Source organism: Rattus norvegicus, chromosome 7 (assembly GCF_036323735.1).
Source record: "Rattus norvegicus strain BN/NHsdMcwi chromosome 7, GRCr8, whole genome shotgun sequence".
NCBI lineage: Eukaryota > Metazoa > Chordata > Mammalia > Rodentia > Muridae > Rattus > Rattus norvegicus.
Window position 1 is genome coordinate 49,511,760 of NC_086025.1, and position 17,777 is coordinate 49,529,536.

At 38.8% G+C, this 17,777-nt stretch overlaps 1 protein-coding gene and 1 pseudogene across 6 annotated transcripts in view; both read left to right on the plus strand.

Moving 5' to 3' along the window:
• The window catches only part of Caps2 (calcyphosine 2), a 58,146-nt gene extending 44,440 nt beyond the window's left edge, over positions 1–13,706 (plus strand). For 5 of the 6 annotated variants that reach the window (XM_017595018.3, XM_063264047.1, XM_039079681.2 and 2 more), the window contains 4 exons: positions 2,880–3,034; positions 6,984–7,109; positions 9,260–9,356; positions 12,579–13,667. In XM_017595018.3, coding sequence (XP_017450507.1) covers positions 2,880–3,034; positions 6,984–7,109; positions 9,260–9,356; positions 12,579–12,754 — 554 coding nt within the window. In that variant the 3' untranslated portion in view covers positions 12,755–13,667. Of the gene's footprint in view, positions 1–2,879; positions 3,035–6,983; positions 7,110–9,259; positions 9,357–12,578 lie in introns of all 6 variants that reach the window. The other variant, NM_001395581.1, reaches the window with a different exon arrangement.
• Positions 13,707–17,328: 3,622 nt separating this feature from the next.
• Rpl27a-ps2 (ribosomal protein L27a, pseudogene 2) overlaps positions 17,329–17,777 on the plus strand; it is a 32,278-nt pseudogene continuing 31,829 nt past the window's right edge.

A 17,777-nucleotide genomic window follows, 5' to 3' on the forward strand; every position in this document is an offset into this window, starting at 1 on the left:
TCAAGTTTTTATTAATGATATTAAGTAAAAGGATGTGATTGTAACAATAATTTTAGAAATATTAGATAATATGGGTTTAATTATCAGCTAAATAAAGTGTGAAATTGAATGTTTTAAAAATCAAAAGTATATTAATTTATTGTACATGTGTGTGTTTGTGCATGTGATACAGCACACAAGTGAGGTAAGATGTTTACTTGCAGGAGACAGCTTTTTTCCTGCAATTCAAACTCAGGTCATCAGGATTGGCAGGTACTTTTGCCCATTGACCCATCATCTCCATGGGACATGATATATATGTATATATGTATATGTATATGTATATTTATATGTATATGTATATGTATAATATGCAATGTTGTACATATGTATATATACATGTGTATATACACAAATATGTATATACGTATATACGTATATATATATATATATATATATATAAGTAGATGTGTACATACACACAAACACTCATACAAAGGCTCATTTACAGTAACTCAGCTAGACTGTCACTCACTGTACAAACCTGACTGCCTTGGAACTCACCGCAATCCTTTTCATCACCAGAGTCTGGGATTATGTGCTTAAACCAACATAGCCTTGCTTTATGTCTCAGATGGTATTCTGAGGAGACCAGTGGTGTAGTGCCTGCTGTATGTCCAGTTCACCCTCTACTGAATGTGCTCTGATGTCTGCGATCAGATCCTGCCGTTCAGTAGACATGCAACTTCGTGTAGATACTTTGCAACTCTTTTTTCACCTCTCCATGAGGGCAATGTCTCTAAGTTTCACCAGGAAGCCAGAGGGAACAGATGAGAAGTGTCTTCGGCCTGGCCTTATAGCCAGTGCAGTTACTAGCTGTAACATACAATTCATCCAGTGGATTTCATCGTCGAGGAGGGAGAAAGGTATAAAACAATTCATCACAGAAGTCAACATCTACTTCTAGAATTTTGATGAGTCCCAAGATACTATTTGTGATAAGACAGTTCGGAACTGAGCAGCAGCCTGGATGGTTGGATGAGACTGGTACCACCCTTGTTAGCAGGTCTTTCTCTCTCTGCTCTGTCATCGCCAACACAGTTTTTGTCACTACTGAAGCTCATGATAGTTGTATTATTTTTTCTAATGTATTCACTGCAATAAGATACAGACAGCATTAAATGTGCTAGATGGAGAATTTAGGAGCCAGAGTATGTGACTTCTAAAATTTTCTGGATAAAATTGTTACTGTGAATATGTAAGTGAAGACTAGCTCTCACTAATAAGTGGATATTAGTCTAAAACAATCCACAGACCACCTGAAGATCAAGAAGTTGGAAGACCAAAGAGTGGATGCTTCAGTCCTTCTTAGAAAGGAGAACAACATATTCACAGGAGGAAATACAGAGACAAAGTGTGGAGCAGAGACTGAGGGAAAGGTCATCCAGAGACTGCCCCACTTGGAGATCCATCCCATATACTGTCACCAAACCCAGACAATATTGTGGATGCCAAGAAGTGCATGCAGACAGGAGCCTGATACAGCTGTCTCCTAAGAGGCTCTGCCAGAGCCTGACAAATACAGAGGCAGGTGCTCCCAGCCAACCAATGAATGGGATCCCTATTGGAGGAGTTAGAGAAAGGACTGAAGGAGCTGAAGGGGTTTTCAACCCCATAGGAAGAACAGCAATATCAACCAACCAGACCGCCCCAGAGCTCCCAGGGACTAAACCACCCACCAAAGAGTAAACATGGAGGGACCCATGGCTCCAGCCACAGATGTAGCAGAGGATGGCCTTACTGGGCAACGATGAGAGGAGAGGCCCTCGGCCCTGTGAAGGCTCTATGCCCCCTGTGTAGGGTATGCCAGGGCAGGGAGGTGGGAGGAATGGTTGGGTGGGTGGGAGAACACCCTCATAGAGGCAGGGGGAGGGAGGAAGGGATAACGGGACTCCAGAGGGGAAATCGGAAAAGGGGATAACACTTGAAATGTAAGTAAAGAAAATATCCAATTAAAAAAAGAGAAAATTACTAAAAAACAAAAAAAAAAAAAAAAAAAAAAAAGAAAAAAAGGAAAAAGACTAGTACTCCCAAATCCGGATACCATTCGTCACATTTCCGGCTTTAAACTTGTAAACGACTTAAAATTCTTTGAACTGATATTTTTGGAGTATGATTTGTCAGGCATCAATTCTGTAGCTCAGTAGTGTAAATAAAGAAATAAGAAAGATACAGGGCAGTGAGATATAAAGGTCTAAACAAGAGGAACTAAGATCTTTTTTTTTTTTTATTAACTTGAGTATTTCTTATTTACATTTCAAGTGTTATTCCCTTTCCCGGTTTCTGGGCAAACATCCCCCTAATCCCTCCCCACTCTCCCCCCATTACCACCCTCCCCCCAACAATCTAGTTCACTGGGGGTTCAGTCTTAGCAGGACCCAGGGCTTCCCCTTCCACTGGTGATCTTACTAGGATATTCATTGCTACCTATGAGGTCAGAGTCCAGGGTCAGTCCATGTATAGTCTTTAGGTAGTGGCTTAGTCCCTGGAAGCTCTGGTTGCTTGGCATTGTTGAGGAACTAAGATCTTATATGTAACACTTAGATTATTTACGTATGAGTAAATACATTATTTTCTTGTATGTAACATGTAACACTTTCACCACACAGTGGCGCTGTAGTTCTGGCATAGTAGGAATATGCAGTTGTGTCTGACATTGTCCTTATTCAAAACATTCTCCTCTCCAAAGTCTTTTGCCAGCCAAATGCATATATTCATTGAATATTCACATCCTTTTTTCCCCATTATTATCTACTTATTTTCTCAAAAGAGAAACAACTACAGTTTGATAGCTTGGTGCACAGAAGCAATTAGCTTCCATGTCTCTTTTTACTAAACAGAGAAACTAAAAGAACAACTGCACACGAAAGGTGTTCGGATTTTGACCGGATTGGGAAAATACTTTCAACGTTTGGACAAGGAAGGGAATGGGCTTTTAGAAAAGACAGATTTTCAGCAAGCTCTGGAAACCTTCCACTTGGAAGTGTCTGAGCAGGTATGTACCACAGTATCTGCTGCTCTAGGTGTATTCTTGCATGGCCGTGTTCACTTTCCAAATGAAATTTTAATAGCTTAATTTTTAATGCCTCACTATCAGGGTTAAGCCACCAGGCAACAAGTCCCATTGGTTTTTAAAATGTTGACATTTATTTATTTATTTATTTATTTTTACCATATGCTTTGAAGTGTTTAATAGCCAGGCACGTGTTAAAGTCTGAGAGGACGTGCTCTCCACCTCAGAATCTTCAAAATAGAAGAAAGTGGTTAAGTTAATACGTGCATCAAACAAAGAATGTTTCGGGAACACATGTGTGGTTCTCAGTTCCAAGAAAAGTTGTCAGGAAGGAGCGCGAAGACATGGCAAGCTCCCTGGAGGAGAATGCCTCAGGTTGGGTTGTGAATAACAATGAAGAATTAACCAGACAAGGGTAGAGAAGAACAGTAGCAGCTGGTGAATCTCCCGTGAAGAGGGGGCGTGGCTCAGAGAATGGGCCTTTCCTGGAAAGGGGAAGCAGTTCCTCGCGTGAACTGTGGCTCTTCCCCAAGCCGCAGGGACTTAACTTTACTCTGATGTGAACGATCTTACATTAGATCCGCGTGTTCTAGATTTTCCCCATCATTTAGGCCACAGCTTTCTTTAACAGAGGAGCTCTGCTGTCCTTCAATCCTTTCTATATTTACGTTCATTTTAGTTTCTTCGCGGCATGTTGTGTCTATAAATAAAGTGTCACGTCCCACCCAGATGGGGACCAAGATGGCTTTGGTTCCTACACTTTATTTAGCACCTTGAACCGAGTCTGTCATGGCAAGTGCGGGCACAATAGCACATCGCTGGGGCAAGTAGCTGGAAGAGTGGGAGAGATTAAGTTTGGTGTCCGAAAGCCTCTCGTATGCTGTACTTGGAAGTTTTGCTTGTAGGTTAAAAATACATAAGCAGTTCAGATATGGGATTCTTTTGTACTTTTCTCTTTTGGTGAACAAAATATTGTCTTGTCACACGATGTGGTAAGTTTCTGAAATTTAGGTTCATCTAAAAACATAACCACTTAGCCCTATGACTTTATACAAGTGTTCTGACTTTTCTTATTGACAGGCCCTGCCTCAGCAGTTCTGAGATAATTGTTATGTTTAGGGCGGCATAGAAGCTCTAATAAAAAATTACATGGGGATTTGCTTTATCAACTATTAAGTTGGGTGCCAGTGTGACAGGCCTATCACTGTTAGGACATAACTGCCCTTTGGTTCCTTGTGACGATGGCACTGAAGCTTGTGGTATGTCCGGCGAGACAGACCAGGGACCATCCACCTTCACATTTTTCTTTCATAGATGATCAAAATGAAACAGTAGAAAATTAGAATGCTGTGGTATGTTTTTGTTGAACAGACAAGTAAATCATAACTGATAGAGGCCCGTGTCCACATAGCCTGCCCTGTGGAGTGTGGGAAAGTACTGTATTACTCTGATGCTTCTGCATTTGTTTGTGAAACATTTGTAACTAGTGGGTAAGAATAATTATCTAAGTCTTCTGTTTTAGTTACTTTTCTAGTGTTGTGATGAAACTCCATGGCCAAGGCAATTTATAAAAAGAAGGCGTTTAAGCTGGAGGCTCCTAGTTCCCCAGAGGTCCAGGGCCATCACAGTATGGAGCATGGCAGCAGGCAGGCAGGCATGTCATGGGAACAATAGCGACCCTACGTGTTGATACAACAATCATAGCACAAAACGTGAGAGCTAACGGGGAGTGGCATAGTCCTTTGATATATTAAAGCCCACCCCTAGGGTGACACCTTCTCCAACAAGGCTACACCTTCTAATTCTTCCCAAATACTTCTACCAACTGGGACCAAAGCATTCAAATAAACGAGCCTACGGGGGCCATTTTCATTCAAACCGTCATAGTTGCTAAGAAGGATAACCTAAGAATGTAAGTTTCATTTGTTTTGTTTTATTATAAACTTGATTTATTTATTTTTTTAACTTTTGGAATTGGTCCTAGGGTCTTATACACACAAAGTAAGTATCTTACCATTGATCTACATGTCCAGCCATATCATGTATTTTAACTAATATTTTTATTTTGCTTCTTATTATGTCACATATGCAATATACGTGCTTGTGCAACCATAAGCACATACAGGGAGATGTGGGAATAAGATTTTGTAATCAGCCTGGGTCTCAATGTGAAGCAGAACATATTTGTGAATAGACACAGTTGTTCTCTCTGATTTTAAATAAAAAGTTCTATGCTCTACAAAGAGCCAAGTTTACATAGAAATATTATCAATGAAGCAAAAACTCCAATTGTATTAGTTTCCATTCTGAACCATATATAGATATATGTTTTTTGTTACTTAATTGCATTATTTATTTCTTGAAAACCTTCTTCTGAGCCTCCAGAAGTCCTTTCAAATTTGGTATTCTTTGAGTTAAGTGAACATACTTGCCTCCTGTTTGTTTTAACTCATGATTTGTGAAAGTGAGACTCAGACTCAGTTATAACTCAACTGCTCATACACACATTTTTCTTTGTAATGTATGAGGTATTTTGACACACACACACAACATCTGTATAGGGAGGCAGGGTACACTGAATCTTAACTTTCTTTTTTTTTTTTTTTTTTTTTTTTGGTTCTTTTTTTTCGGAGCTGGGGATCGAACCCAGGGCCTTGCGCTTCCTAGGTAAGCGCTCTACCACTGAGCTAAATCCCCAGCCCCAAATCTTAACTTTCTAATTACAGTTTTATTTGAAAAAGTTAGGAAGTGGAAGAGAATAATTTCTGAGTATCCATTTGCCAAGCCGGGTGTTTTATTTACAGTCTCATTTAAAGCCGACACCATGATAGAATCATTGAGAATATATCTCTCTGAGTTTCAGTAAAGGAATGCTGAAATTTCTTTTGTTATCAAGAACACTGAGTAGAACAGGGTTTTAAACAGAACCTTTGCTGAAGAAGCACGTGGTAATGGCAGTGAACAAACTGATACTGTGTTCAGTTAGCATCATACTCTTCGGTGTAAATTTGGGAAGAGTTCGGAAGTCATTAAAGCTTCCACGCTCCCAGGACCAGAAGAAACCCCCATTAATGGTCTCAGTGTTACTGGCATTTTAGAACCTGAATAGACCGAAATTATCACGGATGTGATACATTTAAAAACAGAGGAACGTTTAAAACCAAATGCACAACAAACACATTACTTTTTACAAATACACCAAGAGGCAAATGGTGGGGGTGGGTGTAATGTGTAGAGAGAAATGGAGAGATTGATCAAGTGACATAAATTTTATTTTGGACAAGAGGATGAGTTTTATCTACTGCACAGCCTGGTAAATACAATCAAAAATAATGAATAATGTACTATGTGTTTAAAAATAGCAAAAACAGGTTTTACATATTCTTACTACATTGCTGTTAATAAATCTTACTAAATATTCTTACTAAAATGTTAAATATTTGACAGAGAATGTATTTAGTCTGGCTTAATCTTTCCGCAGCATATACGTACATTGAGATATGTTGTCCTCTCTACATGTACTATTATCAATAAAAACAGGACGGGACCCTTGGGATGGAGATCAATGATTGAAGTTGCATTCTAGAGACCACCTGATATGCAAGAGACCCTAGGCCCAACCTTTAGCACTTCTCTCAAATAGCGCACCTTTAAAAGGATACACTGTGAGTTACCACTCCTTCACAGACGGCTCTGAGCTTCGGCATTCACTCCAACACTCTTTTGACGAGGTTTATCAGTAACTTCGTAAATTTTCTTACTCAGTAGCTTACCTTGTCTAGAGCCACAGATGATCTAACAAAATAGGACTCTTATCTTGTTGTGACTTATATAATTTAAAGATATAATGGCAATTTCTACAGGATTTTTTAAAAATTTATTTATTTATTTATTTATTTATTTATTTATTTATTTATTTATTTATTTTTAGGACTTTGAGTCTTCCTGGCTAATCCTGCTAGGCCATGGCCATAGCCAGAACAAGGTTGATTATGGAGAATTCAAACGTGCCATTTTTGGTGAAATGAATGAATATAGGAAATCATTTGTTCGCAAGGTAAGTGCTAACTGATCTCAAACAATTACTCTTGCTAGATTCTTAGAGTGATTCTTTAGCACCTTTAATGGGCCATTGACTGAAACATGTTGTATCATTTTGGCTGTAATATACACTGGGTTTAGTAAGACTTTAAATAAACAAGCTTATGTATGTGTACAGTTCTACCTAGAATAAAACAAAATCTCATATATATATATATATAATATGATATATATGTCTTAGAAAACATTTGATATAAGAAAAATAAAATTCAAATGGAATTATCTTAATAAATTACTATTTCTGTAAGTTGCTAGCTGGGCAGCTATACTGTTGTATAAAATCCTGAGACTGGATGTGGCCATTCCATTCTCAGCCTCACGGCTATCACAGTGTTGGTGCTCCCATGCGTTATTTTATGACAATGATTAAAGGTCTGCGGTTTCTATGAGATAGGTCACTGGATAAAGAGGTTTTAGTGCAGTGTAAGGACCCGAGCTCACACTCTCAGGTCCCATGTACATCCAAACCGGGTAATGTATGTCTGTAATCCCAGGGCGCTTATGGAAGGTTGACAGTAACAGATAAGCAACCCTGTCCGTCACAGCTCACTAGCCCGAGTATGCATTAGCTCACAACAGAGAGACCCTGTCTCAGACAAGGTGGGGTGTGAGGACTGACACCCTGAATGTTTGTGTTGCACACACTACACACGTGCACATACATGATACTTACATACACATACATCACATACACACAGACCCCTAAATTTTTTAAAATAAAAATAGAGATGAACTCCGTTCTATTAGACATATACACTTTTGCATGGTATGGTTTTTCTTTTGTGTATGCATTTAGTATAGTAGGTATATGTACCTCATATTTGTAAAAAGCTATTCTACGTGGGGTAGGATAGGTAATTATAACGGGTGTCCATTGCAAGTGCAAACACACACTCAAACAAAACCCCCAAATTAAGCTAAAGTGCTCTACCTTTACTCACCAAGAGATATAATAAAAACTTTAAGTAAAACAAACTTCTCACTCATCTGCAACTTGCGCTTAATTGTTATTTACATGCCCACAGTACTAAGTGTGAGTGTCAGAATAGAAGTTGAATTAGTATCTTATGCATAAGCCATTGCAGTTAGAATAAAGGACCAAAATAAAATAAAAATAAAGGAGGGAAGGTAGGAAGAGAGGGAAGGAGGAAGGAAAAAAAGGATGGGAAAAAACGTTACGGCCAGTGACAAACTTGTCAAATTATTTTCTCATTGTTTGTAGTCTAATGGTCTAAGCAGGATGGACATACCTGGTTTCTTTGGAGCACTCTCTCTGTGGTCTTCAGGTGGCTGTTCCTCTGTGCATTGTGCTGTCCTTTGTCAAAGGACTACTTGTCATCCAGACTAAGGCCCACCCTAATGTTTCCGTTTCATCTTGATTACTTCCTTAAGGCTCCCACCTCCACATATATCCCTATTCTGGGGCCCTAAGTATAAGGAGTCAGGGATGGAATTTGGGGCACAGTTGAATCTAGATCAGGCCAATATTTCTGTGGTTAAATATTCTGAATAAACGAAGATGCTTCTGGTTTTGATTCCTAGCGAGCTCAGGCTGCTGCTTCAGATAGCTTGGTGTGTATCTTCCTTTCTTAGTATTTTTGGTTATGCAGGGTTGTATTGAGTTGGGAGAACAATAAATAAGCCAGTCAGGAACTGAGAAGTAAGTATTACACGTTAAGAAATAAGTGTTTCACCTGTTCATTGATTCTAGTGATCTGGAGTTTGCAGGTTTACTTTTTGAACTAAAAATAAACAAACAAGGAAACAACCTCCAAATAACTTAATTTTGGTCATTTATCAACTTCATGAATCTTGGAGCTGAAAGTTACCAAGGTCATTGACCGGACTTTTCAGTTCGCAGCAAAGCCAGGCCAGGGCAGTAGGGGATCGATTACGTTCTGCAGATCAGGGCACTGAACAGGGAGAACAGGGAATGCTGGCAGGAGGTTTCCCAGTGTTCTAGTCATCTTCCTCCGTGTAGATGCTGCTGCTTCAAGCACCTTTCAGTTCCCTCAAAATGTCTTGTTTACAGTTCATAAATGATTGACTGCAAAATAGCTTCTCACGTCTAATAATTTCACACAGAGAAACCCTGTCTTTCTTTAGGCCTTCATGAAATTGGATTTTAACAAAACCGGCACCGTGTCTGTTATAGACATAAGAAAGTGTTACTGTGCAAAGAAGCACCCACGTGTGATTTCAGGTAACTATTACATGTCGAAGGCTTTTGGTTTCCACTATGCTTGTTAACAAAAGCGTCCTCTTTAAATCTAAAAGCATCAGCTGAAAGGAAGGAACTAAATTTTGTTTGAGCCAGTAGCTTGGGAGCCATCTTCCCTTTTTCATTTAAAGATTCTTATGTCCGTTGTTTAGTGCTTACTGATTTCTCTCACAGTTACAGTGAAAATAGAACTCTTGTTTCTTGTTTGGAATGAGTGGTGCACTGGAGTGCAAAAGAGATTTGGCCAAACCTCTGTCAGTCTCACAGTCGTAGTTACTGTGTCTTCTGGAAGAGTGGCCCATACCTGAGGATGGAGGGAGACTTATGTCTTTAGAGTGGAATTTTACACAAATTGACACATGTGTATCTGTGCAAATCCAGCCAAGTGTGGCAGCACACGCCTATAATCAGCACTTAGGAATGGCAGAGGTGAGGGGATTGCAATCTGAGGCCAGCCTGGGTCATGGAGTGAGGCGTCACCTCAAAAACAGCACAGAGCATCTTTCAAAGCAACATTGAAGATTCATGTCTTATTATCGTTCCTGTGTAGTGGCTGTATGAATGCAGCTTACCACAGTGTTTGGCCACCAAAACTTCCTTAATTTCATCGTACTTTTCTTCAGAGGAGTAAAAGCTGTAATCGTGTAACGTACTTTCCAGTCACTTCCTCTATGACTTTCATAGTTGCATGCACATTTGCTAATCCACATTAAAGATGTCATATTTTTGTTTGCCAAATATTTTTCTATTAACAATCAACAAATTAAAATGTGTATAGCCATTCTCCTATTGGTGGGCCTCTACTTTCTAACTATTGATGCCCATCTAATGAAGCACACATGTGACTCCTTAGGCTCCTTTTCTTCCGATTCCCAGGTGTGACACCAATACCTAGAATCGCTAGGATATCCACATTTCAAATAGCAACGGGTACTTCCAAGTGCTGTCTCAATGATAGTTAGTTCTACACTTTTTTGCGGAATTATTTTTGTTCAACAATCTAAGCCTAATTCATTAGCATTTCATTGAGAAATACAGAAGTAAAAGTTGTTTTTTTTTTTTTTTTTTACCAAACATCATACTTTTATTAAGTCTTTGGGAATCTCATACAATGCACCCTGATTTTTCACACTAAGTTCATGTTCTTCCTAGATACACCCTCCCACCCTTGTGATTTCCCCCCAAAAAAGGAAACTGAAAAAAACAAAAGAGAAAACAATACAGCAAGTCCAGTTCATGTTGGCTGTGTACTCGCTGGAGCACGGTCAAACTCCCAGCTAGCCTCACGGTCTAAGTGTGGGAATTACCGTGCTCACCTCCACGATGGATACTGCTCACTCTGAATAGCTACGTGGGGTGAATGCGGAAGACTTATTTTTTAATTTAATCTTTTATACTTTATATTAACAAAGATACATTACAATTACCTTCTCTTCTTACCATGAAGAAATACCACTGAGGCCTTGGCTCGGTGGGTAGAGGGCTTGCCTAGTGTGGAGGAGGGGCTGAATTTGAATTCCAGCTGCAAACAAAGGAGCCTGCTACAGGCTTGTGATCTCAGGACTCAGGAGCTGGAGGCAGGGGGATGAGAGGGGCATGCCATTCTCCACATCTTCCTATTTAGTTAGCCACACCAAACACAAGTGCAAAGGATCTTGCTTATTTCAAACTTTGGTGACTTGAACAGCATTTCTCTCTTCTTTTGTAGTTAGCTGGCTCGGGCAGCCTTAGTTCTGTTATTGGCCAGAGATGATGGCTCCAGTTGGCTTTGCTCATGTTGTTGGGGAACCTTGGTTCCTTTTGGGAATTCCTTACTTTGGTTTTGCATTCACAATTAAGAGGACAGCTAAGTAGACTGCACATGTCTAAAAGGGAAAATCTAGGGATACATTTAATATAACAAAGAAAACCCTATTCTTATGTTTCCTTACAAATGTGAGCTATTTACATAGCAATTTCCAGGATAAAAATTGTCTACTATTCCTCCTCCCCCTTCCTCCCACTCCTTCTCCTCCTCTTCCTCCTCCTCCTCCCCCCTCCCTCTTTATTTGTGAGACAGGATCTTGTGTAGACCAGGATGGCCATCTGCTTGTGACTTTCCTCTGCCTCTGCCTCCTGCATGATTGTCTTCACAGTTTAATTTCAGTTGTAGAAAACATTCTCTCTCTCTTCGTTTACTTTCCCTAATATGTTAGGAAAAATGGCTTTACTAGAAGTGGAAGATCCCAAAATCAGTTTTTGTAATGATGGAAATCCAATATTTAATTTCGTAACAATTTCTGGTCTATTAAAGCAAAGAAAGAAACTCTCCCTTGGATGGCGGGAGATGAGTAGTTTCCAGGGGAGAGATTTTAAGAAGGTATACAATCCTTGTTATTTGAAGCATAAATTTAATTAACATGTTTTAATTAAAATGTGTTTCCATATACACTAGATGCTGATTACATTTTGCTTTGACTAACAATCTCGAGTATCACCTAGGGTTACCGCTACATGGCTCGATATCCATCTCCTTTCATTCAAACTCCTGTCATCGTGCAAACAATCACTTTCCTCCTGTGTGCTGTGGATATTTTTAAAATAACAGCAACATTTTTTTTCTTGAATGTATTTTTACATACGTGTATGCGTATTTGTGTCAGTGTGTGGGGGTGTAGGTACTGACAGAAGCCAGAAGATGGTGTCGGAACCCCTGGAGTTGGAGTTACAGGCCGACCGGTGTGGACCACAAAATGTGGGTACCATTGGCCAAAGTTGGATTTACTGAAGAGGAGCAAATATTCTTCATTGTTGGACATCTGTCCTGCCCTCTGACTTAAAAACAATATTTTTAATTGTCATTTTAACGGTCATAGATTACTGCTTTTTCTTTTTTCTTTTTTATTTTGGGTAATTTTGATCATTTTCAGAAGCTTTTCATTTTTGAATCCTTTTTACTATTATGAATCTTTCCCCCTTTTCATATTCTGTGCCAGTAGCTCTAGAACAGATCCATGGATGAATGTAAGAGGGGACTAGTAATGGAGAGGCCAATTTTGAGACAAATTAATTCTGGTTAATGTTTAAATAAATGGTAGGGAAGTTTGGCATTCAATTTTAAATTACCAAAATTATTTCAGAAGATGAATAAGTATCCCTCTATCATCATCTGTCATTTCGCTGAACTTTTATGGAAAATATTTCAAGTCAGTCTTCTTCCTGCAGGGCATTCAACAGAGGAGGAAATCAAATCGTCTTTCCTAGAGACATTAAAAGACGCCTGCAGCAAGCCTGATGAAGTTTCGTACGGTGAATTTGAAGATTATTATGAAGGCCTAAGTGTAGGGATAGCAGGCGATGAAGACTTTGTCAATATCTTATGTACTCCATGGGGAATTTAGTTTTCAATAATGCACATTCTCACCGGCACCAAGCATTTCATAGTTAATATGCACTTTACATAAAATATGATCAGCTTGTAATATATTTTCTAAGATTCTTTTTAACTTTCTTTAAAAGTGAAGTCTGGAAAGGCTAATGCAGAACTCAATATGTGTTTTTGAGCACATATACATGCTTATATGTCTAAATGTTTATAAAGACAGTTCTTTTTGCTCATTCTTATCTTATACTTATTATATATCTATTTATTACACTTGTAATACTGATGCTTATTGTATCTCTTATCCTACCAGAATAAGATGGTCCTTATTCTTATATATTATACTCCTTACACTTATTTTAGAAAAGTAGTTAAAATTTAGCCTTAATAGAAAAGTAACATTTTCATCAAACTCTATGAGGGCTTATATAGTGATCCTTTTTTGTCCTTTCTCAATTTTCTTATAACCTTTCTCTAGAATACAGTTGCCACCATTCTCAATTTAATGATGTGGGATTCAGATCAAGGCTGTAGTAGTTAGTGCAACTTGTTTGAAAGGTGAAAATATCCAGATATTTGTAAAAGCAATGTTAAAGTCAGTATGATTATGGGTGTTTTCTATGCATTGTATTTCAAATGGTTGGTGTTTACTCCTCAATGTTTATTTAAAGAGAATTGGTATTTATTTTTGTCTTCAAAATTATATACTACTCTTTGTTCACTTGGAAAAATTACATTTTATTTTCTATTTTAACCGTCATATTATCTGTATACAAACATTACTTAAAAGTAAACAACAAAATGTAGGAAACCTTGGAGTGTATAAATATCCCCTTAGACTATTAAATGAATTCTGAAATAATTAAATGATTTTTATACAAAATTTAAAAGCATACTTTGTATCACAAAATAAAGACATGGTATTCTAAGCACCTCTTCTTGGTATAAGAAACCATCAGAACATTTTCTTCTACATATACTCTGTTTAATGGCTTCCTACTCTACGTGCATTCTTTCTACAGTGTATTCCTGACTTATCCCTGGATAGAATGTACTGAGTGTTGGAATTACGGATGTGTTAGTTTCTTGTCTATATTATCAATGCTAATTACCACACGGTAGGGAAGAGAACATGGAAAGAAGGGTGCCAGAGGAGAAACTTACCAGCCAGAAGTGTAACAGTCTGTCTATTCATCCATCCATCCATCCATCCATCCATCCATCCATCCATCCATCCATCCATCCATCTATCTATCTATCTATCTATCTATCTATCTATCTATCTATCTATCTATCTATCTATCTATCTATCTATCTATGTTAGAGTTGCTGATGCTGAAGATCATTCTGATCTTGATTAGCTTCCTTGCCAGCATTATTCTTAGACCTTGGCATAGTAAAATGTTATTTACTATACAGTTTAGTAGAAGAGCATCTGAAGGAAGTGAAATTTTAAAACATTCACAAGACTCAACAACTGGTGTTTCCTATTCACAGTAGTCTTTAAGATTCCGAAATGCCTTTTGAATAACTTTAAAATGTTTTATGTTGTGAACTTTGTTGCATGAGTTGGGCAGCAAATGGACTTTATAATTACCTAGGTATTTGCCAGTTACTTACTTGAGATGTTATAGAATCATTCTCCCAGTTTACTGTAATAACTTCATTGAACAGTGTGTATTGATTGTGCTGTCTCTATTCTTGTACATTTATTACAGAATTTTCAGGAAAATGGGGATATAATCTAGGGATTTCAGATTGTATTTTAGTAGAAAGAATAGACATTCACAGGATGGAGGAGTTTTGGGATGTTAATAACCCCAGCATTATAGGGTAGAGATAGGCACATCCCCGGAGCTCTCTGGCTAACAAGCCTAGCCCAACATGTGACACCCTGTCCTAAGACAGTAGGGAGAGAAACATGGAAAGACAACAGATATCTTCGTCTGGCCTCTGCATGGATGCCCTCTGCATACTCACATGTCTGCAACACACACACACACACACACACACACACACACACACACACACACACACACAGACACACACCCCAATAAATGCTGCATGTTAGATGAACTGTGAATCTGGTCACCAGTCAGTGAGTTAATCACTTAAACTTGTGAGTAACACTATCCATACAATTACTGATATGCTTTGAGATCTTCTAGATCTTCTAGTGTTCACCCAGTCTCAGATACTGTCATGGGTTACTTCTGCAGCTGTTTCTCCTTATCCTCAATGGTCAAGGCCATGTGCTTAGTACTCCTCATGTATGTTCATGTGTGTGGCTCCTCATCAACTGTGTCTCCTTCTGTCAACCCAAGGCAACACACATTGCTCTTGGGGTAACTATTCTTTTTTTTTTGCTATTTTTTGGGGGACTAAACCTCATGTAAAGTAAGCACTCTACTACTGAGCCATAGACCCCAAGCTTTGGAGTGATGTTTAATATATATATATATATATATATATATATATATATATATATAAAACCTTCTGAATAAAATTTCTCCCCAACAACCCACCTCTTTTGGAAAAGTTTGAACTCCTGACCATAAATCATGATGTCTAAATGATAAGTTCATCTTGAGCCCAGGTTCCTAGATTCAGAAAATTCTTCATATCCTTCTAGGTTTTCTGAACTACTTTGAATTTTTTAAAACTTGATTGTGACATTTCACATCTCAGTACCTGCTTTGTTACTGCCATCCAAAATGGCTATCTCCTCTTAGTAGACCTAAATTCAGCACCTAGTACCTGCAATCTAGTACCTAAAATAATCCCATCCAAACTGCTAAAGCTAATACACTTAAAACTTTGGGATCCACACGGCACACCAAATATGCCATTAATATAATATTTACTAATGCACACTATAATACCACTTTGCTTATGTTCTCTCCACTAGATAGGGAAATCCCCTGAGCATAGCCACGGTGTGTGTTTCTCACTTTGGGATCCTGGTTTCCAGTCCCGTGTCTTACATGGGCTGGGCACGACGGCAATGCTATCAGGCTGCATGTGAGGATCACTGAGCAGCAGCTGTTGGGGTTTTTGCATTGGAACCTCCAGCTCACATTAAAAGTACTTTAGCCAAAGCCATGTAAGGAGTCTAAATGTGGTTTTTAGCACAAGCTCCACATTGCAAACAGTAAATTTATAATATAGAATGAACTGTATCAGTTAGGCAAGAATTTCTGTTTCTAGGGATCATGGTATTGTGACTACAGTAAAAGTGGTATGTATCTAGGATTGCTGAAAGTAGACTTTAAATGTGTTTTTCTCTTTTTCATTTTTATTGATTATTTTATTTACATTTCAAATGTTATCCCCCTTCACAGTTTCCCCTCCACAAATCCCCTATCCCTTCTCCCTTCTCTATGAGGGTGCTTCCCCACCTGCCCACCCATTCTTGCCTCAGCACCCTGGCATTCCTCTACACTGGGTCATCAAGCCTCCACAGGACCAAGGGCTCTCCTCCCATTGATGCCAGATAAGGCCATCCTCTGTTACATATCTAGTTGGGATCATGGGTAGTCCCTGGGAGCTTTGGGGGGGTCTGGTTGGTTGATATTTTGGTTTTTCCTCTGGGTTTGCAAAAACCCTTCAGCTCCTTCAGTCCTTGCCCTAACTTCTACATTGGGTTCCCCATGCTCAGTCCAATGTTTGGCTGTCTGCAGCCGCATCTGTATTTGTCAGGCTCTGGCAGAGCCTCTCAGGGGACAGCTATATCAGGCTCCTGTCAGCGAATGCTTCTTGGCATCAGCAATAGTGTCTGGGTTTGGTGTCTTCAGATGGGATGGATCCCGAGGTAGGGCAGACTCCAGATGGATGGCCTTTCCTTCAGTCTCTGCTCCACTCTTTGTTCCTGCATTTCCTTTTGACATGATTAAGTAGCTTGGCAGTCCCAGCACAGAGAAGGTAGGAGGATCAGGCTTCATTAGCCTTTGCTACATAGTGAGTTTGAAGCTAGCCTAGAATATTTGAGATCCTGTCTCAAAAAACAATAAATAAATAAATAAATAAATAAATAATTAGTAAACTTAGGAGGATCAGGAGTTTATTAGCCTTTGCTACACAGTGAGTTTGAGACCATTCTGGAATATATGAGACCCTGTCTCAAAAACAATAAATGAATTGTAAGCATGTGAGGTGTTGGATTGTCGACCAATTTGAATTGATCATTCTATGTTGTAAACATAAGTCAAAATATCACCACACACCCTGTAACCCTATGCCATTATCTGTCCATTAAAATATAACACAGAATGCACAGACTTTTAGCCAGGAATTACGCAACAAAGCTGTACTTCTTAGGGACCACTGTGTTCAGCTACACGGAACTCAGATTGTCTTGAGAGGACTGAGTAAGTCATTTTCCCGGGTTCTGCATAAGGAGAAACGGTTAGTCCTCGCTGGATTTGTCTTTTCCTTTCGCCGTGTTTGAATGAGGCTTCTGAGGCATGGTTAAATTAGTTTAGATGTGAAATGAAACGCTCTTCACCTTTGTAACCATACACCGGATTTCCTGCAATTTGCAGACGATGTTAAAGCCAACATAAAAGCAAATGAGCATAGCTCAGGGAACTTAGTATGCGCCACTTACGCGAGCGCCACACTCGCCCAGCTGCTGGAGAGCCTCTTAGGGACGAACTTTGTAGAAAATATGTGTCATCAAGAAAAAGTAATTTTGAGAAAGCATTCAGATGTCTGCATCACCAAGGAAAAGTATGTACTTACATTAATATTTTAATATAACTGATATTGTAGAAAGAGGACAGGCTCAGCAATTTCTGAATATTGATTTCAAACTCAAGCTCTTTTCCAAATCACCTGCATGTGTTTGGGAAGTATTCACTGACAAGGGGTGTATGGATTGAAAAAAATGTGCCCATCCACAGAGAGACAGATGTATATGTGGACAAAATGTTCATTACAGTTCAGCAGGCAAAGTTTTCTCCTACAGACTAGTTTGTTTTTGTCCTGAAATAATTAATTAAAATCTTTTGTTATTTATTTCCTGATTATTATATATTCATATA